General features: G+C 46.3%; 3 protein-coding genes, 1 long non-coding RNA gene and 1 pseudogene across 4 annotated transcripts; 4 read left to right on the forward strand and 1 right to left on the reverse strand.

Moving 5' to 3' along the window:
* The first annotated feature begins 838 nt into the window (after positions 1-838).
* On the forward strand, positions 839-1,254 carry LOC136534605 (ribulose bisphosphate carboxylase small subunit, chloroplastic 2-like). Its single transcript, XM_066527013.1, has 2 exons — positions 839-970; positions 1,009-1,254. The coding sequence occupies exons 1-2, from the start codon at positions 839-841 to the stop codon at positions 1,252-1,254; spliced, it is 378 nt and encodes a 125-aa protein (XP_066383110.1).
* A 1,544-nt stretch (positions 1,255-2,798) lies between these two features.
* On the forward strand, positions 2,799-12,167 carry LOC136534607 (putative disease resistance RPP13-like protein 2; annotated as a pseudogene).
* A 314-nt stretch (positions 12,168-12,481) lies between these two features.
* LOC136534603 (uncharacterized) lies at positions 12,482-23,699 on the reverse strand. The gene is made up of 6 exons (XM_066527011.1): positions 23,495-23,699; positions 15,441-15,617; positions 15,190-15,346; positions 14,933-15,072; positions 14,804-14,839; positions 12,482-14,131 (listed from the first exon to the last, which is right to left on the reverse strand). Exons 3-6 carry the CDS (start codon positions 15,326-15,328, stop codon positions 13,250-13,252), a joined length of 1,197 nt encoding a protein of 398 aa, XP_066383108.1. The 5' UTR covers positions 15,329-15,346; positions 15,441-15,617; positions 23,495-23,699; the 3' UTR covers positions 12,482-13,249.
* Positions 15,687-18,927, forward strand: LOC136534608 (uncharacterized). The gene is made up of 3 exons (XR_010778761.1): positions 15,687-17,180; positions 17,281-17,600; positions 17,684-18,927. It is a non-coding gene; the product is annotated as an uncharacterized lncRNA (long non-coding RNA).
* Positions 23,081-24,788, forward strand: LOC136534606 (choline transporter protein 1-like; the record flags this gene model as incomplete). Its single annotated transcript, XM_066527014.1, has 5 exons — positions 23,081-23,211; positions 23,663-23,939; positions 24,021-24,134; positions 24,231-24,587; positions 24,723-24,788. Coding segments are annotated over exons 1-5 (945 nt in total), but the record flags the coding sequence as incomplete, so codon positions are not given.
* Positions 24,789-25,114: the final 326 nt, after the last annotated feature.

Consider the following 25,114-nt stretch of genomic DNA (forward strand, 5'->3'; position numbering starts at 1 on the left):
ACGTTTTTCTTTCTGGAACCGTGGGAGTACACTCGTAATACAATGGGTAATTAGTCAATATGAAAAAAGTCTTAGGCGGTGATTAAATAGAAAAAATCAGCATAATCAAATAAAAGGAGTTGAGAGTGTATTGAAAAAAAATGTCAAATGGAGATGCAAGGAATTGAACCCCGAAATCTTTTGAAAGCTTTCCATAATGCTCTACCAGTTGAGCTACATCCCCAATTTTTATTTACATAGATAACATGTATTAAACAAAAAAGAAGTTATATAGAGATGCGAGGAATTGAACCCGGAACCTTAAAAAAAAGCTAACATAATGTGTAACAGCTCAGAACGGCAGGATCATCCTAGGGCTCTCTATTGGGGCAGTGGTGACAATGCAAGCAATAATCCCTGTGAATTTTCTTTTTTATATACACTTGGGGTCGCTAACTAACCTATGTTCTAAAAGAGATGTCCTCTAGCTAGTATTCGTGACACCTGCTAGTTATGCATTGCTGCTACTAGCTGTTAAGAGGAAACTGTGCTGAAGGAAGAAGACAAGAAAGCAAAATCCACAGAGATTATATATTGTCGCCACTCCCCAATGGCTACTAGCCTGCCACCGCATCAGCCTGTTTGTTTTGGAATCGGCAAACAGCAGCCATTCCTTCCTCATCCCGGCATCAACGGAGCCCATGCATCCTTCCCCTGCCTTAGCCGCGTGGCTGGTTATTTGAACCCGGCCACTGCCGCCGGCCATGGCGCAGAAGGCCGGCCTCACACAAACTCACAAGAGTCGTCACAACCTAGAAGGAGGCAGTACAGTACACATGGCTCCCTCCGTGATGGCCACATGGCGTCGTCGGCCACCGCCGTCGCGGCTCCCCTCCAGGGGCTCAAGTCCACCGCCGGACTCCCCGTCGCCCGCCGCTCCACCAACGGCTTCGGCAACGTCAGCAACGGCGAAAGGATCAGGTGCATGCAGGTAACCTCGCTCGCTCTTTATATATTTGTTAATGTCAGTACTATCCGTTGCTCATGCTGTCATGCAACACAACAATGCAAGGACACGTGTGGCCGATCGAGGGCATCAAGAAGTTCGAGACGTACCTGCCGCCATTGTCGACGGACGAGCTGCTGAAGCAGATCGACTACCTGCTGCGCTCCAACTGGCTGCCCTGCCTCAAGGTCGGCTTCATGTACCGCGAGAACGCGAGGTCTCCTGGGTACAACGACGGCAGACATTACAAAAGATATTCTACTTTTTGACATTGTATATTTCTCATAGTATAGACTACTGATCTCATAGCTCACTATTTATGACATCTGTTTGACATGAACAGTCACGTCAACAAATGCGTGTTGCGGATAACATTTTTTGACTTTTTCTATTTTTCATGTCACTAATTTATAACATTGGTTTTCACATCAGAAAAATTTATGACCTTGGTTTCTACATCGAGAATACTTAGACCTTGCCATGTGTCCAAGTGCCACGTATGATCGGATGCTAACATGGTGCTGAGTTGGCAGATCATGAAAACATCACAAAACTGAAATGTGGCCTATTAAACCCCAATATGACAAGCAGGCTTGAAATGGGCCACAAATATATTTGAGTTGTTTCTTTATGTGGTCCGTTATTGTATTAGATTTTTTGGCCCACTTTTTCTCTCAGATCAGGTCAGCCCATGCCACAATTTGAACTAGGCCCACGCCATAATGTTTTGGCCCATACAGTTTTCTAATATTATTTTCAACCCAATATATTCAATATATACGTACAGCACAACCCACTCAAGCGATTCCAAAAGGTGATTCTAGCTACCTAGCTAGCTAGCTAGATGCATCCTTGGTTACGCTGCGTGTAGGAGCCCTGCTGTGCACGCGCATCGAAAACAAGCAAAGAAAGGTATCTTCGGCTAGGGCCATGTTTAAGCTTGTTTAGTTGGACTCTAAAGTCCAAAAAATTGCTACAGTACTTGTCACATCGAATGTTTGCGGCCTATGTATGTAGCATTAAATGTAGACGAAAAGAAAAACTAATTGCACAGTTTGGTGGAAAATTGCGAGACGAACGTTTTAAGCCTAATTAGTCAATGTTTGGACACTATTTGCCAAATAAAAACGAATGTGCTACAGTAACATCAAATTCCAAATTTCGCGAACTAAACAAGGGCTTAGTTGCCTCTAAATTCTAGAATTTGGTACTATGTAAAAAGAAGATTCTCCGTCACATCATACTTGCGGTACATGCATAGAGTACTAAATGTTGACGAAATCAAAAATTAATTGTACAGTTTGGTTGTACTTTACGAGACGAACGTTTTAAACCTAATTAGTCAACGATTAAACAATTATTACTAAATAAAAACAAAACACTATCGTTTTTCCGGCGGCGCCGAATCCGGCGTGAACTAAACATGGCCTAGCCGCTCTTTCACCTCTGATTAGCAATGCCTATATGAGCCCAAAAGAGAATCAAATCAATCCCTATCTGAGCAGCCACTCAAAGCGCGAGATCAAGCGCGCGCGCATATATATAGATAGATAGGCCTTGATTAGATTACCTCTAAATTCCAAGTTTTTTTACTCTTTCTCCATCACGTCAATTTTTAGCCGTTTGTATGGAGCATTAAATGTAGGTAAAAAAAATAATTAATTATACAGTTTAGTTGGAAATCACGAGATGAATCTTTTGAGCTTAGTTGGTCCACAATTGGACAATATTTACCAAATAAGACGAAAGTGCTACTATTCATCGGGTTGAAATTATTTACAATCTAAACATGGCCATAGATAGACACAAACACAAATGTGTACCTGCGTGTTGTCGAGCTAGCAGCTAGGTTTAGAAGAATGGCGGAGGCGATCATCGGGCCTCTGGTTGGGAGGCTGCAGGAGGTGGCCGTCGGCGAGGCGCGGGCGCTGGTGGGGGTGAACGCGGACATCCACAGGCTCCGGGACAAGCTCATGTGGCTGCAGGCCTTCCTCCGCGAGGCCGACACCAGGCGCCGTGCCGTCACCGACGAAATCACCAGGGTCTGGACGCTGCAGACGCGGGACGCCGTCTTCGACGCCGAGGACGCCCTCGATCATTACCATCTCCATGTGGACCTGTCCAGGTACCCACCCACCTTTAATTAGTCGTCGATTCATAGCACACAAGCTTAATTAATTAAAGTGTACCTACAAGTTTTGCCAATGACTACGACTTCGGATGATGGTGATATATATACTTCCCCAACCCCAATAATGCAAGTATGTTAGGCTCCATCAAGATCGATAAATATTTCCTCCGTTCCAAATATAAATACAAGATGTTTCAACTTTTTTTAGGTACATAGTTTTTTCTATGCACTTAGATACATACTATGCCAAGATATATAATAAAGCAATGTGGCTTGGAGTACAAAATTACAGATATGTGTACAACATGAAAGGTCTATGCATATCTAATAATTACACTAGACAATCATATAGAGTAGTCTGTTCATGATCCTACAATCCACAAAATTGATGGCCGAATGGTTGCAACAGATCAGACAATTGATGTGGAGCAAATCTGAAATAATATACCCTTAGTTTTTTCCCTATAATATCTCTACATTTTTTGTTATGAACGGTGCTTCTTTTATATTTGCTCCAGCTCCACAAAGGTTCACAAAAATCTTCTCTAAGTTATAATATGCTCATATACGCATTCTGAGGGTACCCAAGGTGGGCTCGTCCTACGTACTATGATATGTCTTGAAACATTCACAACTCAAGTACAGATGAGACGCGGCCTATCTAGAAAAATTAGAGCCATCAACATGAGGCTTGATGGCATCATTGAAAACAAAGATAAATACAAGATAGAGGATTCCAATAAGAAGACAGATGTGACATGGAAACCTTCTACCTCAACATCTATAAATTACACTCATAGAAAGTTGTAAGTAGACAGAATTACCTTTTGTACTTAACTATATTCTATAGCTGATTTCACTTATGTCATTCCTATGGTAGGGAGTAAGAAATTACTAATTATGTGACAAGATCACTAGACCAGATTTCTTGTCTACAAATAACCCAAAAGAGATGAATTATTTGCCTTCCAACTTCTATCCTCTTGCTTTTTTAGTAAAAAGAAATGAGGAATGAAATGGATGAATACCACTTTCACTTGCATTCGAGAATAATTTTGTGCCTTACTTGATTGATAGGGCACATTAATTATGCTGTCCTAGTCAATGGGATAGATAGATAAAAAAAATCTCATTTGATTAGAAGGGCAGGCCCGGTGCAGTGGTGAGAGCTGTCTCACTGAGTTACCAGGTCGTGGGTTTGAAGCAGCCTTTCCGCAGATTTTGCGGGGGAAAGGCTTGTCTCGGTTTATCCCTTCTCCAGACCCCACTCATGTGGGAGCCTCCGGCACTGGGTCTGTTCTTTTTATTTGATTAAATTGAGCTTAACTTCCTATCTAAGGATACACATATAGCTGCCCCAGTGAGTACAAATGGAGGATCTTACTCTTCAGGTGGGTTATGTCTCCAATATATTGTCTTAAGTACATTGGTATCATCTTATAGTCAGTGTGATGTTGTGCCACATAGTCTTGAGATGACTTGACAGGCAACTCATATAATGTGTAGTCTTTTAGGTTGTCTTGTGTTAATTCCAAACAATAGCCTCTTTCCCTCACCCCCACTCCCACGTCTCTCATCCACATCATCAAAAACCCATGTGGCATTGGATAGGCGTGAGCATAATTAATCGAAACCGAAAAACCGAACCAAAAGAACCGAATCCGAAACCGAAAGAACCGAAACCGAAAAATTCAGTTCCTGATATTGAGGAACCTAAAAAACCAAAAAAAATCGGTTCCTACTCTCGGATAACCAATTTACCGAAAGAACCGAATTACATAAATTATACTTCATTTACTTGCATTTTATAAGACTATGTTTGGTTTATGTGTGATGTTTCATATTTGAACTGCTATATATTGATGTTATTATATTGCTATTGTTCCATTTTAAATTATTATTATCTAAAATGGATATAGTGTTGCATAAATTTGCTTTAGGACATGTGTATTTATTGTTATCTTAACCTCTCCTGAAAAAGTATGGTTAGTTCGGTTAGAACCGGAACCAAACCAAAATAACCAAAAACTAAAATTATCGGTTTCGAGAATTTTTTTAGAACCAACCGATTCCCATTTTCTAAGAACCGAATTTCTTCAAAAAGCCGAGAAAAACCGAACCGAAACCGGACCAAACCGAATGCTCAGCTCTAGCATTGGATGAGACAACATATATATAAGACTGCTTACGTGTACTAATCACCAATATACTTGCCCTTAGGTGGTAACAACCTAATTCTTGTGTGGTGGTTGAGTTGTGAGGGTGTGACTTAACCACTATGGATGAAATTGAATGGTTTTAGGAGTTTATTTGTAGGCATGTGATAGTAGCATCCGTGAGTATGCGATTGTGGTATGCCGTGTGGCGAGGAGGGTAACAAGCAATGTCACCATTGTAACTGCAAGAGGAAATAATTGTTATTTGGTGCAGCAACAGTTTTCTTATAAAGGAAAGACTTAACTATACTTTTAGAACATATTAATAAGAGTTTTTGAAAGGTCCTAAATGGCTAGAGGGGGGTGAATAGCCTATAAAAATTTCTACAAATACACTAGAGTAAGATATCATTACACTAAATGGTGAAATGCAATTTTGCTCTAGCTCTACGAGGGTTGCAAGCCATCTATTCAACAATTCTAGTTGTTATGATCACTAGGCACAAACAATGGCTATGTCGAGCTCTCAACAAGTCTACACTAAAGAGCTCCACTAGGTGATACTAAACTAGCAAGCAAGACAAGCTCTCAAAACTAATTACACTAAAGAGCTTGACAACTAATTTGCAAGGAATGTAAAAGAGTGAGTATGGTGATTATATCATCGCATTGAGGAATGAACCAATCACAAGATGAATACTAATTCAATCACCGAGAGAATACCAAAGAGGAAGAGACAACCAATTTTTCTCCCAAGGTTCACGTGCTTGCCGGCACGCTAGTCCCCGTTGTGTCGACCAACACTTGGTGGTTCGGCGGCTAATAGGTATCACACACCTAGCCCACCATAAGAGGCGCTGCAAGAACCTACCCACAAGTAAGATAACTCAATGACACGAGCAATTTACTAGAGCTACCTTGCAGCTCTTCGTTAGGGAAGGTGGAAGACCCCTCACAATCACCGGAGCCGGCCACGAACAATCACCAACACGTGACAAAGCTCCTCCACTGCTCCAAGCCATCTAGGTGGCAGCAACCACCAAGAGAAACAAGAAATCCGCAGCCACAACGATCCCTAAGTGCCACTAGATGCAATCACTCAAGTAAATGCACTAGGAATCACTCCCAATCTCACTATGATGATAAATCAATGATGGAGATGAGTGGGAGGTATTTGCTTAGGCTCACAAGGATGTCAAGTATGTCAAAGTGCCAAGAGAGTGAGCCCTGAGCCGGTACCTTTCTATTTATAGAGTCCTAAGACTCAAAGAGCCGTTGGGCACTCTCGGGCTGATAGGACGCGCCCCAGCGTCCGGTCTCCTACGGTCGTCCACCTATCCCCGTTTGAACCAGAGCCGCTCGATCTCAATGGTCATCTCCCAATCGCTCGCGTAGTCAAAAGATGACCGGACGCACCGCTGATGCGACCTGACGCATGTACACACGGCGTCCGGTCATTTTCAGTAAGGGTCCAGAGGCAGTTTTTAATGATCGGACGTGTCAAGTCAGAGGCGACCTTATGCGCCCTGGCTTTCGATCCTCTCTCTTCTTCTGCTCAGTCTTGGCCAGACAGCGCGCTGCGTGTATAAATGGCCGAACACGCCCAGGGTGAGTCCGGTCACCCTGCGACCAGCGTCCAGTCATAGACCTTCTCCTCTCTTTTTTTTCTAAGTCCACAACCGCTTCACCCTTGCTTCCAACTTGCTAACCACAAAGTATAGAACTTGTGTGCACGTGTGTTAACATTTTTCAAGGCATTTTACAAGGGTCAAGGTTAGCACACTAGGTTCCTAAATGCATATGCATGAATCATGTCATCTAGTTGCACTCGATAAACTATTTAGCCAAAGATTTCCTCTCTTTATAGTACGGCTATCGATCCTAAATACACTCACACCCTCTATGGTGTCTTGAGTGCCAAAACAAAACATATTTGATACCTTTGCCTTGATCAACTTTGGTTTTGTTTTTCTCTTTCTTCTTTTCAAGTTGGAGCTTGATCATCTTCAACACATGTCCATCTCCATCTCCATGGACTTCATCACCATGCTCCATCACTTGGTATGTATCAACCTTGCTCACATGACACTCATGACAAAGGTTAGTACTTAGGTTTCATCAATCAGCCAAAACCAAACTAGGGCTTTCAGTTTTAAGACCTCTAACATGATTCAAGTTTTAGAAATGTTAGACTGATTGTTTTAGTTCATTTTGATGTTGAAACTTCAAGAATTAAAAAATATGATTATTTGGTTTCAAATATAAGATTTCAAGCTAGTCTTAGAAAGTGTCAATGATTAAAAAGTTTACAATGCAAATTGTTTTTATTAAGTAGGGAGTTCTTATCACCAAAATAGTGTAGCGAACATTAAAACGCAATAAGTTATATAGATTTAGGATTCCCAAGTGTTAATATCCCTACATCTAGTATTTTCTTCATTGTATCAAAAGAAGATTATTGCAACATGTATGTTTTAGATCTAATCATATGAGCTCATGTAAAGTCCTAAATGTGTAGTCAGAAGGTTCTTGATTTGGATATGATATGGTGTCTTGTCGGCTAGCTTCTAGTCTTTTTCGCAATCTAACTTTGACCTCCCTGTAATGCACCCCACCTAATGCTTTTATAGTTGGGTTAAGGGGATATATGTTATACACGGAGTCCAAAGTGAAATAGTTTGGATCATACATTTTAGAATATTTAGGAATGTTTCCTTGTCTAAGGATATCTTTTGTATAACATGACTAATAGCGAAACTACCTACATGTACCTTGTTTTTTTTCTACCATGACAGTTGGCACTTACTAGTAATAATGAACATGAGGGTATGCCCAATAATTATTAGGTGGGTTATATATGCTTTGGATCTAGAGCTAGATAGTAACACAAAATACACAAATTTAGATAGGTTCGGATCATCATAATGGTAATACCCTATGTCTTGTGTTTGGTGGTTTATATTGCTTGTTTTCGTATGTAGATGTGGATGTTTTGTGGCCTCTATTGGCTCAGTCCTAACCTAGGGACCCTACGTGCCTTATATAGTTTTGGGGTAGGGTTATATGGTCGATTTTCTTTCCTAGTCGGATAAGGTATGCTTCCTATTGATATAAAATCCATTTCTCAAATTAATGGAAGTCATTCTCTTATAGGAAATGGTTCAAAATCGCTATTCCACCTTTTAGGTTAAGGTATCATGAAAAGTGATACATGTGAAGATCGTGCATTTCAGTCACATTCAGATCTATTTTTTGAGTCCATGATATAACTACATTGGATGGATCTTCCACCTATTTAGCTAAGAAAAAATAGATGCAGAGGTGCATAATACATCGATATGAATATCATGAGTTGGCGCATAATGAAGCTGCTAGTAGTCGTGAATATCTCCTTCTTCATTCCTAATTAATCCAAGATTGGAAAAGAAGACTAAGAGGGGCCTATAGAGAACAAATATTTAATTAAGTTTAGAAGGCTATTCCATAATTGAATTCCCATTAAAAAATACTTAGTCTCTTAAACAAGACATTCTAAAACTTAGAGAATTCTAGTCATTAGGATTTCCTTTTATATGAAGTAAGCAATATTCGAGAATTTCCTATAAACATATGTTTTATTTGGAACTCAACCAATCAACTATGAAACAAGAGAGCTCTTTTATTTTAATAGAAAGAAATACAAAATTAACTAAAATAGATACAAATGATTATAAACTAAAATGAATCAAACTTGTTTTATTAATAATTTTTTAGCTAATAAGTAGATAACCAAATTCTTTGACTAACCTTTTGAATTTAAGCAACTAAACCCATTCTCAATTTTGGAACATGAAGACATATATATGCTAGTTATCTCCAGGACGACTTGAGGTGTTCTAGGTGGCACTATGACCCTAGACTAGCCCTTGGTGTGGTAGCCACAACGTAGTCCCTTCGGGGTAATCGTTCGCAGGTTTTCACGATTATAAGTGAAAACTGAACAGTCCAGTTTCATAAAAAAAGGAGCATTCAGTTTCTACGGAAAGAGCCACCAGTTCTCGGTTATGATATATCCATACATTGATGTGTGCTCAACTTTTGCGCCAACACATGGGTTCTTAAAGGCAGCCCATCACTACTAAAAAAGGATATTCGAGAGTCCTCCATTTATTCATAGGTAGCGCTTAACTTCCATTCAATGGGTCCAAGGACCCATGCCACCTCTATAAATCGATTTATAGAGGTAGTGTGGGCGGCAGTCTTAAGATGCATGCCTCAGTACATTGCATGTAGTGTTATAAGTGGTATCCCTTCTCGCTTTTCTTTACAAAGTAACTTTGGCTGATCGAGGCATATATTGACTGAGAAGTGGAAAATGATTTTCATTTTTCTTAAAAAATATCGATGGGCAAATGGATAGATTATTTTTGGCACTATGTTTTATTGTCAACTTACTATTCAGACTAAACTTATACTAGTACTAACCACTATACAATGGTTGAATCTCAGGGATGATGTCCATGATTCAGATGCGGTGATATATGTGGAGGAGCACAACAAATTAGAGGATGCCCTTGTTAATAACCCAACTGAACACCAAGAGGGCAAAGAACACTATCCAGTCATGATCACTGTCCAGAGAAAGTGGTATTGGCAAGACAACTCTTGTGAGAGACATATACAAAAAAAATGGAAAAGAAGAAAGTGTTTGAAGAGCAAGCCATGGAAAGTTTTGCACCTTATTTGACTGCTCCCAACATCCTTCAACAAATTACTCAACAACTGACAGAAGACGACAAAAATTGACCTAAAGAAATGGCACAGGAGATGCTGCAAAATAAATTGAAAAACAAGAAGTACTTGCTCGTGATAGATGGTGAAGTCAGTGGTACTGAATGGAAGCACTTTTTGACTAGCATCCCAGTTGGCACTAGGGGTAGTAGAGTAGTGCATATCACACAAGGCAAACCAGAAGAGTCACCTAGAAGCTACCATCATATCACCATTCAGTTAAAAAAACTTATAGAAGATGCTACTATGTCATTGTTTCGTCAGAGGCTACCTAAGGAACTGCAAGATAAAGACCTTAAGAAGTACCAAAAGAGTATTTTCAAAATCACCCAAGGGTTACCTTTGGCGGTTGTTCTTTTATCAGGTCTTGTGCAAACCAAGGTGTTCCCAAGTGACTGGGTGAAGGTTTTTCACTACCTTAAGTCCAAGCCATCAGTGAATCTTGAAAGCATGCTGTCAGTTTGCTTTGATGATCTTCCACATGAGCTACAATGTTGCTTCCTCTACTTTGCTGCTTTGCCAACCAACACTACAATTGAGGCACGCAGCTTGGTATTTATGTGGGTTGCAGAGGGATTTCTAAGTTCAAAGGGCGGGAAGACAATGGAGAAGATTGGCTATATCTACCTATCTGAGTTGATTAATCGGAATCTTGTCAACCGAGTGAAAATGGATGATGATTCCAGTTTCGGGAGTATGTCGGTCACAATCCAAAACAAAGTCCATGACTTTTTGCAGATAGAAGCACATGAAGCAAGCTTCGTGGAGGTCCATAGCCATGATGATATCCCTACATTAACTAGTGCTCGCCGCCTCTCTCTCTGCAGAACTACACTGACAAATATGTTGTCCTAGCCCATCCATTGCCAAAGCTACGATCCATCTTCTCTCAGTATGAGCAAGAGCCTAATAAAGGTGATCAGGGGCATAGGTCCAAAGGAAGTCGGGCATATATGTTTCATTTATCTCAACGAAGGGCAATATCTAAGATGAAGAAAGACATCAGATCTCACATAAAGGAACTGTTTCATGGATCTGAGTTTCTCTGTGTCATCAATCTACAAGGCATTGAGATTGGTGAGACTTTGACAAGTGCAATTGGCAATGTTGTGCACTTGCAGTACCTTGGCATCACATCATGTTCACTGAAACATATCCCACGGTCCATCGGAAGACTCACTAGCCTCCAAACATTGGATGTGAGGGAAACTAATGTCCGAGAGCTCCCAAGGTCCTTTTGGATGATTAAGACCCTGAGACATGTCCTTGGTTTTGTCCTCAGACTGCCCAAGCAAATTGGCAACTTGAAGCAGCTGCATACACTTGACTCCATAGATCTTGAAGAAGTTTCGGAGGAACTGACTTTGGAAAGGACACTAGGAGAGATGATCCATCTTGAGTTCTTGTCAATCTGGCATATCTCACATGTCAATGTGAAAGCTCTTTCTGGTGTTCTAGAGAAACTTGAGAGCCTTAGGACCCTGATCTTAGAAGGTAAAACTATTCCTTCAAATGTCTTCACCACCGCTTCCCTCCGACGTGTCAAATTTATGTTCCTAAGTGGGGATCTGGTACATTCTTCTGATCTAGATGGTAGTGAATCCTTTTGTCTCCCTAATCTCATCATGCTTTCTCTGGAGAAAACATATGTGACTCAGGAATTCATTAGCAAGCTGTCTGAGCTGCCATTTCTTGCCACCCTTGCATTGTACCCTGGCTCGTACAAGGACAAGAAACTTGTATTTGCTTCATCCAAATTTCCACGCCTCAAAAAGATCAAGATGATTGACGTGGAAGTGCTGGAGATTGTTGAAGTTGAGGTGAGCATGGTTCCTGAGCTCAAAGAGTTGGAAATTCACTCCCCATTCACAGGTTGTTATCATGATATTGACCTGGGTAATGACAAGAAACGTTCTCAAAAAACAAGGATCGTGGTTGATCTTAAGAAAGAGAATAATGATGTTCATGAAGAAAATGATGATATGTCTGAAACTCTGAATGGTGGATGATATTCGCATGAGTCATGGTAAGGTAAAATTGGCACCCACCGCAGCCATGCAAGTATATATAGATTAACATGCCATCGTTCCTATGAGCTACATGCTTGTATATGGGGTATTGTGTGTTCCCGCGCACTCTCTTAAATATGTTGTGTTGTTCGTGTTGAAAGATTGTAATTTGTAAATATTTGGATGACATCGTTATTGTCGGTGTTGTTCTATGCACATACTTATATGTAATAATAATGTGGCAAAAGTCATGACCCTTACACTGCCAAGAGCCCATACATAAATGTGTGCTACTATAATAAAAATGCCGTGAATGTTTACCTGCAGAACCGCAGAAGCATCAAGAACATGAAGTTGAACATGTGTTAACATTATTTTTAAATAAAAAACATCACATAAATGATGTGCGATAACTCCACCGGAAGATTGAATTTGGGGAGAAAAAAAAAAGATGTGTCAATTTCTACCTACTCCACTGCTGCCAGTTCCTTGCTTGCTGCCATATCCTCAGCTGTGACAAGGCTTCATCTACACAATCTTCTCATATTGGACCAAATACTGCTGTCCCATTTCACAATGCATAACTTACATCAAAGGAATCTTTTACCTCAGCAGACCATGCACGCTCGGTTTTATTCACACAACTCAAATCCATTGATTTCTGAATCACAGCACTTGATCCAAACTGGCCCTTGTCTAATAACTGCCAAGTCAAAGGAAAGCAGCAATTTGCACCCAAAAGGGAAGCTATACTAAAAATAATAATAATAAACATAAATAAATAAATTTAAACAACAACAGAAGTATTTGCAGTTCACATCATATCTATGACACTATGACCAGTAAGTTCTAAAGCTGCATCAGCCCAGCCCTAAAACCGTTATGTCAGAGGGCAACTCTTAAGCAACAATTCCAGTGCCACTTTCTTTTGCCTCAGGGGATCAATGCAAATGGGGTGGAAAGACAAAGTCTAACTACTACACAGAACCAGGAAGTGTTAAACAGCTCAGACCAAACCAAGGAGTCATCACAAAAGCCTCATGTCTATTCTACAATTTTTCTAACCGTGACAACGGTCCTGCCTCTCTTGCAGGGCCAGTCACGTATAAGCTCGATACTAGGTGATTATTGTTTAATGTACAAAAGTTAGCACAAGGTGCTGCCTTTATAGCCCGATGAATGCCATGCCACCATCGAGTCACTGTCGTTGGGCAGACGGAGACTGCTGCACCTGCACTGGTGGGAAGAACCCCATGCCTGCTGATGACTGGAAGAATCCTGCTGATGTGGGTGATTGCTGTGGTGCCTGGGGAGACTGCTGCTGCTGCTGGGGTTGGTTCTGAGCCGGTGGAAGCAGAGGTGGAGGTGGTGGACCACTTGGTCCTGGAAAACCTGCCGGCATAATGTTGGACATTGGAGGCGGAGGTGGCATAGAGCCGGCCATCATCCCGAAAGGTCCCATTCCCATCATTCCTCCAGTACTTTGACCAAATTGTTGCAGAAGCGGTGGCAAAAATGGCGGTGGAGGTGGTGCAAATGGACCTGGTGCTTGGTTGATCTGCGCTGGTAGTTGCGTGGGCACTGCTCCAATCTGTTGTTGCATCTGTGGCACTCGCACAGAAAAGGGAGGAGCACCCATGTCACTGCCCTGTGCAGTTTTCTCAAGCCTAGGCCTCTTTTCAATCTGGAAGCCCGGCGGTCCTCCAGAGAGTTCTCCAGAAGGCGATCCACTATTCATGGAAGATAGTGAAGCGCCATGTTCAGCAACAAAAGATGATAAAATGGAGCTCAGAACCTGCACAGGTGCTGACAAAGATGCCAGCTTATCTGCCATTGCTGCTGCCGTTCTCTTGGGCTCATCTCCCACTGCACTGACTGTAGGGGCAAGTGAGGTTGCTGGATTCAGTGACTGTAACTGGGGAGACATCAGCCTTACTTCAGAACCCTGTATCATAGCAGCTGTTTGTTCTGTTGGGGTAATCATTAGCAGACTAGAACTAGATCCTGTGCCATTTGCGACAACGGCACCATCAAATCGTTGCCTAAGTTGAATGGCATGTTCAGCCTCTGCTCGAGCAACCTGTTATGGCAATCAGATAAGGGATTACCAATAATGCCATAAGACAGCTAAAAGATTATTACACCATAAATAAATTTCAAAAAAAAAAGAAAGGAGCTAATTGAGAAGCAGCGACTAGAATCAAGACATGCATGTCGGCATCACCCAAGGCACAAAACAGAGAAATGCAAAGGCCAGACTAGAAGGATGTGAAGACCACTCTGAAAGGTGATCAAACATCTCAAGTTGCTATGGAAGCAGTCTAGGTGGGCTTTTTCAATATAACAGGCTTAATCTCAAGGTGCTAAGAAAGAACTCTAGGTGGGTTTTCTCAACATAACAGACTTAAGTTGTAATCAATAAATAAATAGTTCAAGTGAGCAGTGGAATTAATAATTAGTTTTAAGTGAACATGGGTTTGGCCAGGTAGGAATCAGAACTGGCAAGAGGCATACTTGTGCCATAAAGGTGCTAGATGGCTCAGACAACACACATGCTCATGGCTTACTAGTGCAGGTGCCATTTATGAAAACAAGAATTCAGTTGGGAATGAACGGATTAGGTCTCTCTACTTGAAGTTCTACACATATCCTCTAATAGTACCCACTTTCATAGCTGTGGACGGACATGATTGCAAGGAACAATAACAGATGAAAAGCCAACATGCAATAGGGCATAAAGAATAGTTCTTACTTGCAACTGGCTGCAAAGAATTTCTGACTTTGACTCCTGTTATAGAAATAGGAAAGACAATTTCGAAAAGCATGAGTCATATGTAACTGAGATGGAACATTTGGAAGATAATGAAAGTGTGCATAAGACCTGTTCAATGAGAGCTTCTTTTAATTGATTTATCAGCGATATCCTCGCCACATCTACACTTTCAAGTTGTGAAATGCACTGCTTCAGGATAGTTTCCTGTTCTTGAAGATCAGAAAACATTGTTGAGGCAGGCTGATCGCCTTATGAAAAACCATGCAGGCCAAAAAAAAAAGCAGAACAGATAAGAATGGTATCAAACTTTCTTCCACAGCAGATATCCACAATGTTAATAACTAGTGAGCAAGATAAATCCTTACCTTTGGTACTAGCATCATCTATATTTTTCTTTATCTTTTCTAGAACACTAACAGTACTCTTACATTTGTTCAAAGCTGTGTCTTCATCAAAATGTTGATCAAGCACAGCTTGGTATGCAGTCACAATCTTTTCAGGCATACCACCAACAGTCAGTTTCTACAGAAGAATTCAACAAGTTAATACTCTCATATCCAATTCAATATGTTTTCACCCGAAAAGGAGAGTGAATATAGGATAACTAGCAACTTACTTTTAGTACTGTACTGGAATCCTTCCTTGCAACTTTGGAATTTAAGGGCTTAGAGCTAGGATTTGAATTATTCTGATTCCCATTGTTATCGAATATAGGAGGGTTGTCACCAAAAATGCTGTCTTTCAAACTTTCAATACGGGTTCCAAAAACTTTGCGTTCATCCCAAATTCCTATCTGTAATTCCAAAAGATAAGTTAGAAACAATCTTTTTATTCTGGATTTCCAAGAAAAAATCAATGAAAAACAAGGCGAGGTTCCGCGCTCGCCTAGGCGCGCCCAGGCGCAAGGCGGAGCCTTCCCGCGGGGCCTAGGGGGTGAGGCGCACCTCTAGGCGCTGGGCGCGCCTCCGCGGAGTTCCACGGCGCCTCCGCGGCGCCTGGGCGGCGAGTAGGCGGAGGAGGCGGCGCCTAGGCGGCAGGAGCGCGAGCGCGTTTTGGCGGGCAGGAGCAGGCGGGAGCGCGCGCGCGAGAAGCAGGGTGCGCGGGAAAGGAAGCGCCCGCGCGGGAAGAAAAGAGCATGGGTGGTAGAGAGGATTAGAGAGAGAGACACACAGAGTGAGAGAGTCAAAGACCCGAGCTCGCCGCCGCCCCTGGAGCTCCCGTGCGGCCCCTCCTCGCCGTCCGCCGGATCCGCCCCGTGCGCCCCGTCCGCCGGATCCGACCCGTGCGCCCCGTGCGCCCCGTCCGCAGGCCCGCCGCCGCCCCTGGAGCTCCCGTGCGGCCCCTCCTCGCCGGGCCGCCACCGGTGGTGACCTTCTCGCTACCCCTGGTCCCGCCGCTCGGGAACCCCAAGGTAAGGTGAGGACGTGAGGTCCGCCCGCCCCCTGCTCCTCTCTCCTCTGCCCGGCTGTGCTGTGCTCGCAGTTAGTTAACTGGGTTGCAGCCCTGTTGGGCGTCCGCTCAAGGCTCTACCAACTGAGCTGAGCTATTGCTTCAACACAGCCCAGTCATTCTTAGTTAACTGGGTTGCTATTAGCTGAACTTGTGTGCTACCATGACATGGTTATCAATCTTAGGAGTACAAGTTATCTTCTAAACTGCTGGATTAGAGCATCTTCTAAACTGTTGGATTAGTTTTCATAAGGGGAATGAAATACTCAGTGGCTTTTTATCAGTGGCTTTTTATCTAAATTTATAAGTAGTGCTGCAGGACTAATTTCACATGCCTCTGCTGCTCTTCATGTAGAATGTCGGTCCAACAATGTGCTCCTCAAACTGAAACTGGTGTTACATCTCGGGAGGAGGTGAATGTCCTGAAAAGGAATTCAGATGATGTTGGATGGGAGTATGGGTTTCTAGTGGATGCAAACAACAAGGACAAGGTGGAGTGCAAATTCTGAAGGTCATCGGAGCCAAGGAGGGGTCCATCGGTTGAAGGAACATGTGGCCAATGTTGGAACAAATGCGAAGAAATGCAGGAAGAGCACACAGGAGGCTAAAGACAAGTGCAAGAAATCACTAGAAGATTCAAAAAGGAAGAGGAAGGAGCAGGCTGTTCGTGAACTAGAGCTTAGAGAAGACGTGAATGTTTCTCGGGTTGGAACTGAGGATGATGAAGTGACTTGTGTTGGAAGTTCAGAGCCTCACAAATTAGGACCCATTGATAAGTGGACACGTGCTATTGATCCTAAAGCAACAAAATCTGAGTCTTTGAAGCAACAGAAGCTGAACAAGGAACTTTGGAAACAAAGAACACATGAGGTGCATAAATATATTGCAAGATGGGCATATACACATGGTAATTTAATATTATGCATTTCTGTTTTACATTTCAAATTTGAATACATGCCTGAACTACACACTAATTAGTTAATTACACTTTTTTGTATCATATGTAGCCATACCATTCAATGCTTGTGACAATGATGAGTTCAAGCAAATGTGTGAAGCAATTGGACAGTTTGGTTCTGGACTTAAACCTCCATCTCTGCGTGATCTGCGAAGAGTTTGCTAGATGAAGAATATGCAAGAACCAAGAGTTTGCTACAAGAACGTGAGGCTGAGAAGGTGAAGAATGAGTTTCTGCTCATTTATTTCAGCATCTTGGTGGCGGCTGTATGGAACTGAAACGCCCGCTTTACAGAAGTTGGCAACAAGGATCCTATCTCTGACATCAAGCTCTTCTGGTTGTGAAAGAAATTGGAGTACATTTGAAATGGTTAGTCCCTATCTACTGTCCAGATTTCAGCAGTAAACTTACAGGAATGAAAATAGTTATATGCTCTCATGTTTAATTTGTAGATACACACTAAGAAGAGAAATAGGCTTACTACAACCCGACTCAACAAATTGGTCTTTATTCAATTCAACTCCAAGTTGCTTAATAAGAAAGAAAGGATAGCGTCAAAGAAAACCACTGATGTTCTCTTGTCTAGTGAGACAACCGAAGCTCAAGGTTTTCTGTATGTGTCATGTGGGGCACAGCGTATGCGCGACGCCGCCGGGCGCGCGACGTCCGCAGGGCAGCCGAGCGGGCCGCGGAGAGCGAGGGGTGCGCGCGCGACGCAGTTGCCGCGTCTATCGCAAACACAGATGGCAGGGCCAATCCTAGTGGCTAGGAGGAGATCAGGCCACAAAATTAGGGGGGTTTGTTTCCAAAATTAGTTGGCCGGTTGGCCCTTATATGCATTGTACTCGGACTATTGGAAATTAAGCAAGATCAATTACCTATCTCCTTCCTCTCTCTCTCTATCGTGCTTAAGCCCAGGCGGCTGTGAGGGGTATAACCTCCGCCCTGGAAGACTTGGCCGGAGGCTACGAGCTCCGTAGTCGAGGGCCTGCTACCCGGGATCAGTACGCCCTTGACAACCTGGTATCAGAGCCCAGACGATCCTCGTCCAACCGCGCCTCTTCCTCCGACGCCGCCAAAACCCACCACCGACCACCGTCGCCCCAATCCATCGCGTCTCCGCCTCCAGCCATGGCCGAGCCAACCCTTGCCGATGTCATGAAGATGCTGCAGGCCATCACCACGGACATGTCCGCCATGCAAGCGGAGATGGCGGCCCTGAAGGCAAAGTCGGCGCCCTCAGGGGACGGCCACACGGGCGGTCACCACGACGGCCCGCGCGACATCGATCTTCCGCCCAAGCCCAAGAGGTGGGATTTTCCCCGCTTTGACGGCACGACCGACCCGATGCTCTTCCTCAACAAATGCGAGGCGTACTTCCGACAGCACCGTACTATGGCGGAGGAGCGCGTTCGGATGGCCTCGTATCACTTGGACGACGTCGCGCAACTCTGGTATGACCAACTCATGGAGGACGAAGGCGCACCGTCGTGGGCCAATTTCAAAGATCGCCTGAGCCTGCGGTTCGGTCCTCCCCTGCGCTCCGCACCGTTGTTTGAGCTCACGGAGTGCCGGCGTACCGGGACCGTGGAGGAGTACGCCAACCGCTTCCAGGCCCTCCTGCCTCGAGCGGGCCGTCTGGACGAGGCGCAGCGCGTTCAGCTCTTCACCGGCGGACTCCTGCCGCCGCTCAGCCATGCCGTCCGCATCCACAACCCGGAGTCCCTCGCGGCGGCCATGAGTTTGGCAAGACAAGTGGAGCTGATGGAGGCATACCGGCCGCCGCCCCCCCCCCCAGCTCGGCCTCCCCAGCGCGGCTTCATCCCCGCGGCAGCGGCAAGGCCCGCGCTACCAGCGCAGCCGCCCCTGTTGGCGCTTCCTCCCCCCCAGCGGCTGCCCAGCAGGGCCGTGGCGAGGGTAATCAGCGGCGTCTCACCCAGGAGGAGATGGCGGAGCGGCGTCGCCAAGGGCTCTGCTTTAACTGTAATGAAAAGTATTCTCGTGGCCATAACAGGTTCTGCAAGCCTCTTCTTCCTCGAGGGCGTGGAGATCGACGACGACGGGGGGGACGCTGTGGCCGAGACCGGGGACCTGGAGGCCCCCGTCTTCTCCCTGCACGCGGTCGCCGGCGTGGCCTGCGGCGGCACGATGCAGCTCGCCGTCGCCGTGGGTGCCGCCTCACTCGTCGCCCTCCTCAACAGCGGCTCGACCCACAACTTCATCTCCGCCGGGGCAGCGGACCGCACGGGCCTTCGGGTGGAGCCCCGACCTCGGTTCACCGCCGTCGTGGCCAACGGTGAGCGGGTCACGTGCCCTGGGGTTATCCGCGCAGCCCCAGTCACCATCGCCGGCACATCCTTCAACATCGATCTGTTTGTCATGCCACTTGCAGGTTTCGATGTGGTGCTCGGTACTCAGTGGTTGGCCACCCTCGGGCCAGTGGTCTAGGGACTTCGCCGCCCCCTCCATGGCGCTTCAGCTCAACGGGCGCATCGTACACTGGACCGGCATGCCGATCGCCGCCGCGCCGCAGCTCCACTCCACCATGGCCAGTGCGCCGCTCCTCGATGAGCTGCTGGCCACGTTCGCGGACGTTTTCACCGAGCCCAAGGGACTGCCACCACCCCGCGGCCGCGACCACAGCATCACCCTCAAGCCGGACGCGGGGCCGGTGGCCGTCCGCCCGTACCGGTACCCGGCGACGCACAAGGACGAGCTGGAGCGCCAATGCTCCGCTATGCTCCAGCAGGGCATCATCCGCCGCAGCGACTCCGCGTTCTCGTCACCGGTCCTCCTCGTCAAGAAGGCGGATGGTTCCTGGCGCTTCTGCGTCGACTACCACGCCTTGAACGCCCTCACCGTCAAAGATGCGTTCCCCATTCCCGTCGTCGACGAGCTTCTTGATGAGCTCCACGGGGCGCGCTTCTTCACCAAGCTCGACCTGCGGTCGGGGTACCATCAGGTGCGGATGCGGCCGGGGGACACTCACAAAACGGCGTTCCGCACCCATGACGGCCTATACGAGTTCCTGGTGATGCCGTTCGGGCTGTGCAACGCCCCGGCGACGTTCCAGGCGCTCATGAACGACGTGATGCGCGCCCACCTCCGTCGGTTCGTCCTCGTCTTCTTCGATGACATCCTGATTTACAGCAGGAGCTGGGCCGACCATCTGCGTCATCTCCGCGTCGTCCTGTCCCTCCTACGCCAACACCGCCTCTTTGTCAAGAGGTCCAAGTGCTCGTTCAGGCGTCGACTCCGTCAGCTACCTCGGCCACATCATCTCGGCGTCCGGCGTGGCCATGGACCCCGCCAAGGTCCAAGCCATCCATGAGTGGCCGCAGCCTCGCTCGGCGCGCGCGGTGCGCGGCTTCCTGGGCCTCGCAGGCTACTACAGGAAGTTCGTCCACAACTTCGGCTCCATCGCTGCTCCCCTCACCGCGCTCCTAAAGAAGGAAGGATTCTCTTGGAACGACGACGCCGCAGCAGCGTTCCTCGCCCTCAAAGGGGCCGTGACCTCAGGCGCCGGTGCTGGCGCTTCCGGACTTCACCAAGCCCTTCATCGTGGAGTGTGATGCATCCACGTACGGCTTCGGGGCGGTGCTCATCCAGGAGGGCCTACCCGATCGCTTTCTTCAGTCGGCCGGTGGCTCCCCGCCATCGCTCGCTGGCCGCTTACGAGCGGGAGCTGATCGGCCTCGTCCTCGCCGTCCGCCACTGGCGACCGTACCTCTGGGGGCGTCGCTTCTGCGTCAAGACGGACCACTACAGCCTCAAGTACATCCTCGACCAGCGCCTCGCCACGATTCCGCAACATCACTGGGTCGGCAAGCTGTTGGGCTTCGACTTCACAGTGGAGTACAAGGCCAGCGCGACGAACACGGTGGCTGACGCTCTATCCCGGCGGGACACCGAGGATGCGGCGGTGGGCACGATCATGGCAGTCTCTGGGCCCCGGTTCGACTTCATCAGTCGTCTCCGCCAAGCACAAACCACGGACCCAGCCCTGGTGGCCGTGCACGACGAGCTCGCCGCCGGCACCCGGACTGCGCCATGGGCGATCACAGATGGCCTCGTCACCTTCGAGGGCCGGCTGTACATACCGCCGTCGTCACCGCTACTGCAGGAGATCGTGGCTGCCATCCACGACGACGGCCACGAGGGGGTCCAGCGCACGCTGCATCAACTTCGCCGTGACTTTCACTTTCCCAATATGCGTCGGTCTGTGCAGGACTTTGTGCGGGAATGCCTCACTTGCCAGCGGTACAAGACGGAGCACCTCCACCCCGCCGGCCTCCTCTTACCGCTGCCAGTTCCCACCGCGGTCTGGGCCGACATTGGCCTCGATTTCGTGGAAGCTTTGCCACGGGTAAACAGGTAAATCGGTGATCCTCTCCGTCGTCGACCGCTTCAGCAAATACTGCCACTTCATCCCCCTGGCGCACCCGTACACCGCCGAGACCGTGGCCCAGGCGTTCTTCACCGACATTGTGCGCCTGCACGGCATGCCGCAGTCCATCGTCTCCGACCGCGACCCGGTGTTCACATCGCTGTTTTGGCGCGAGTTGATGCGGCTTATGGGCACCAAGCTGCACATGTCGTCCGCCTTCCACCCCCAGTCGGACGGCCAGACGGAGTCCGCTAACCGCGTCATCGTCATGTACCTCAGGTGTTTCACAGGTGATCGACCTCGACAGTGGCTGCGGTGGCTTCCCTGGGCTGAGTACGTGTACAACACGGCCTACCAGACTTCACTCCGGGAGACGCCGTTTCGCGTGGTCTACGGCCGTGACCCGCCCACCCTCCGCTCATACGAGCCTGGGGAAACTCGGGTGGCTGCTCTAGCGCACGACTTGGAGGAGCGCACCGCCTTCCTCGCCGACGTCCACTACCGCCTGGAGCAGGCGCAACAGGTGCATAAGCGCCACTACGACCGTCGCCATCGCCAAGTGTCCTACCAAGTGGGCGAGTGGGCGCTGCTTCGACTTCGTCAGCGCACCATGTCTTCCCTGCCGCAAGCGACCACGGGCAAGCTAAAGCCACGCTACGTCGGGCCGTTTCGCGTTGAGGAGTTGATCAACGACGTCGCGGTTTGCCTGGCTCTCCCTCCGCAGGCGCGCATCCACGACGTTTTTCATGTCAGCGTCTTGAAGAAGTTCGTCGGCACGCCTCCGTCGACTACACCAGCCTTGCCGCCCATCCACCATGGAGCGGTGACCCCGGAGCCTGCTCGGGTGGAGCGTGCCCGCCTGGCGCGCGGAGTACGCCAGTTGCTTGTCCATTGGCATGGCGAACCACCGGAGTCTGCAACTTGGGAGGACCTCGATACCTTCCGAGAGCGGTTCCCACTCTTCCAGCTCGAGGACGAGCTGCTTCACGAGGAGGGGAGAGATATCATGTGGGGCACAGCGTATGCGCGACGCCGCCGGGCGCGCGACGTCCGCAGGGCAGCCGAGCGGGCCGCGGAGAGCGAGGGGCGCGCGCGCGACGCAGTTGCCGCGTCTATTGCAAACACAGATGGCAGGGCCAATCCTAGTGGCTAGGAGGAGATCAGGCCACAAAATTAGGGGGGTTTGTTTCCAAAATTAGTTGGCCGGTTGGCCCTTATATGCATTGTACTCGGACTATTGGAAATTAAGCAAGATCAATTACCTATCTCCTTCCTCTCTCTCTCTCTATCGTGCTTAAGCCCAGGCGGCTGTGAGGGGTATAACCTCCGCCCTGGAAGACTTGGCCGGAGGCTACGAGCTCCGTAGTCGAGGGCCTGCTACCCGGGATCAGTACGCCCTTGACAGTATGAGGATGGAGATGATTGTGCAATAGTTGTCTATAGAGATGAGGAAGATGAGGAGATGGAAGGTACAGGGATAACTTGGTCTGTTATTGGAGAAGCAGTAGGAGCAGACCAACAACTTGAGCTGCGTAGAAGTGCAAGAGTGAGGCAGCTTTATGAAGGAGAAGAATTTGACTCCGAAGAAGAAGAGTTTGATGAAGATGAGGATGAATATATGGAACCCTATTGAAGAAGATATGGCAGTGGGGCTTTATCATGTCATGTTTATCTTTTAATTGTATCTTTAACTTATGAACTTGGAACTCCTGCAGTAGTGCAGTCTGTGTGCCTGTGTTCTGTATTTTAAGAACTGAATTATGTGTTGTTCTGTACCATTTAATTTTCTTTGCTGTTATGTGGTTTCAAATGGTTATCATTTGCTGCTGATAATGTCCGATGGATAGGAAAGGGCTAAGATCATTGAGATAAGTACCTAACCTGCTCTTTCCTATTTCATATGGTCTGCTGTCCATTTATATTTAACTACTGATATGGTCTGTTCTCCACTTGTATTGCTGCAGCCTGCAGGACATCACATTGGTCTGTTCTCCACTTGTATATAGCATGTTACATACTTCAGTTGGTTTATCTTCTACTGCAGAGATATATTGCAGACATTGGATCACAGTAGTCCTCTTCAATGCCCTTGTTATATCTGTAACGATGTTCTTTTACATCAAAGATATGATTCACTATTCCAATTCCTAGTTACAGGGTATATTCACAAAGAAAGATTCAAGCTATGGATTGTACATATATCTAATCCATGGCTCACTTCTTGTAACTGCTGCATCAAACATTCAGCTGGCTGGATAGGCAATGATCCCTTAACTGTTGTCATTGGTGAAAGTGATCCATATGTTCACATAAGTGGGCGGGTAAGTACTTCCAACTGAATCAATCTGTTGCAAGACATAGCTGCTTCTGCTTGAAATCTGATGGTCCCATCTTCTTACCAGGAAATAAGCCACCTTCATACTGTTACAATCCTAATGACAGCAGTAATGATCATTGCTTTCCTGTCCTCAATAGCTATTGTCCGCCGTATACTGATAGCAACACCTGTCTTAAAGGTAAGCAAATAGTTGGATACATCATAGACAACTGTTTCGAATGTGATAGCTGATAGCTCCTAAACACTAACCAATAACCATTACACATGGTTTCAGGTTGCTGCAAAGGTCATTGGTGAAGTTCAGGCACTGATAGCTTTTCCACTTTTGCCATTCCTGATCCTTTCCATCTTTTATATGTTCTGGTTTTCTGCTACACTCCATCTCTTCAGCTCTGGTCAAGTTGTCCGAAACGATTGCAATACTGATTGTTGTTCGTATGATCTGAAGCTGGGCAAAGTAAATTGTGACAACTGTTGTGGGTACAACATCCATTACACCCCTCATATCAGCATTGCCATTCTATTCCACTTATTTGGCTGCTACTGGGCGACTCAATTCATTCTCGCATGCTCTTCAACTGTGGTTGCGGGATCAGTTGCTTCTTACTACTGGGCGCGTGGTGAAATAACAGTAAGCACTTCGAAGTCTGAAATCTAACTGAATTGTTTCACATAAAAATTATCTGTATTTATCTTTTCCCCATTTTTTTGTCTATGTATATAAGTATATTCTCCCGTGCTGACCATTCAAGCAATTTCAATGCAGCATGATATACCATTTCTCAGTATCAACTATGAACTAAGCATGAACATCGCTTTTCTATCAACCAAGGTATGTCTATTGGACCTTCTCTCTTTTTATAAAATTCACTCGGCTACTATATTTATATAATTTATTTAGCTATATATGCTGAGGTACAAAAAATGTCAAAACGCCTAGAAAACGCCTAGGCCTGCCTAGGCGCGCCTAGGCGCTAGGCGATGGGTCACCGCCTAGAAACCGCCTAGCGCCTAAAAAAACATTGGAAAAAATGAAGCAAATCAAATTAGCCATCAGTTATCTAGTATTTAGCCTAGTTTCAATAAAGTATCATGTCCTATTGGTGCACATTATCCTGGCAGATTTTGCAGCAAATTTCTTTACACAGTATTAATGAA

The sequence above is a fragment of the Miscanthus floridulus genome, unplaced genomic scaffold, assembly GCF_019320115.1.
Source record: "Miscanthus floridulus cultivar M001 unplaced genomic scaffold, ASM1932011v1 os_2095_1_2, whole genome shotgun sequence".
NCBI classification, from domain to species: domain Eukaryota; kingdom Viridiplantae; phylum Streptophyta; class Magnoliopsida; order Poales; family Poaceae; genus Miscanthus; species Miscanthus floridulus.

Excerpts from the sequence above, each read along its gene's own strand:
- LOC136534605 (XM_066527013.1), top strand. The coding sequence starts at position 839 with ATGGCGTCGTCGGCCACCGCCGTCGCGGCTCCCCTCCAGGGGCTCAAG. Across the intron at positions 971-1,008 it reads AAAGGATCAGGTGCATGCAG|TACTATCCGTTGCTCATGCT; the intron begins GTAACCTCGCTC and ends TGTTAATGTCAG.
- LOC136534603 (XM_066527011.1), bottom strand. The coding sequence starts at position 15,328 with ATGCCTGAAAAGATTGTGACTGCATACCAAGCTGTGCTTGATCAACAT. Across the intron at positions 15,073-15,189 it reads AGATGATGCTAGTACCAAAG|GCGATCAGCCTGCCTCAACA; the intron begins GTAAGGATTTAT and ends GTTTTTCATAAG. Across the intron at positions 14,132-14,803 it reads TTCTTTGCAGCCAGTTGCAA|GTTGCTCGAGCAGAGGCTGA; the intron begins GTAAGAACTATT and ends TTGCCATAACAG.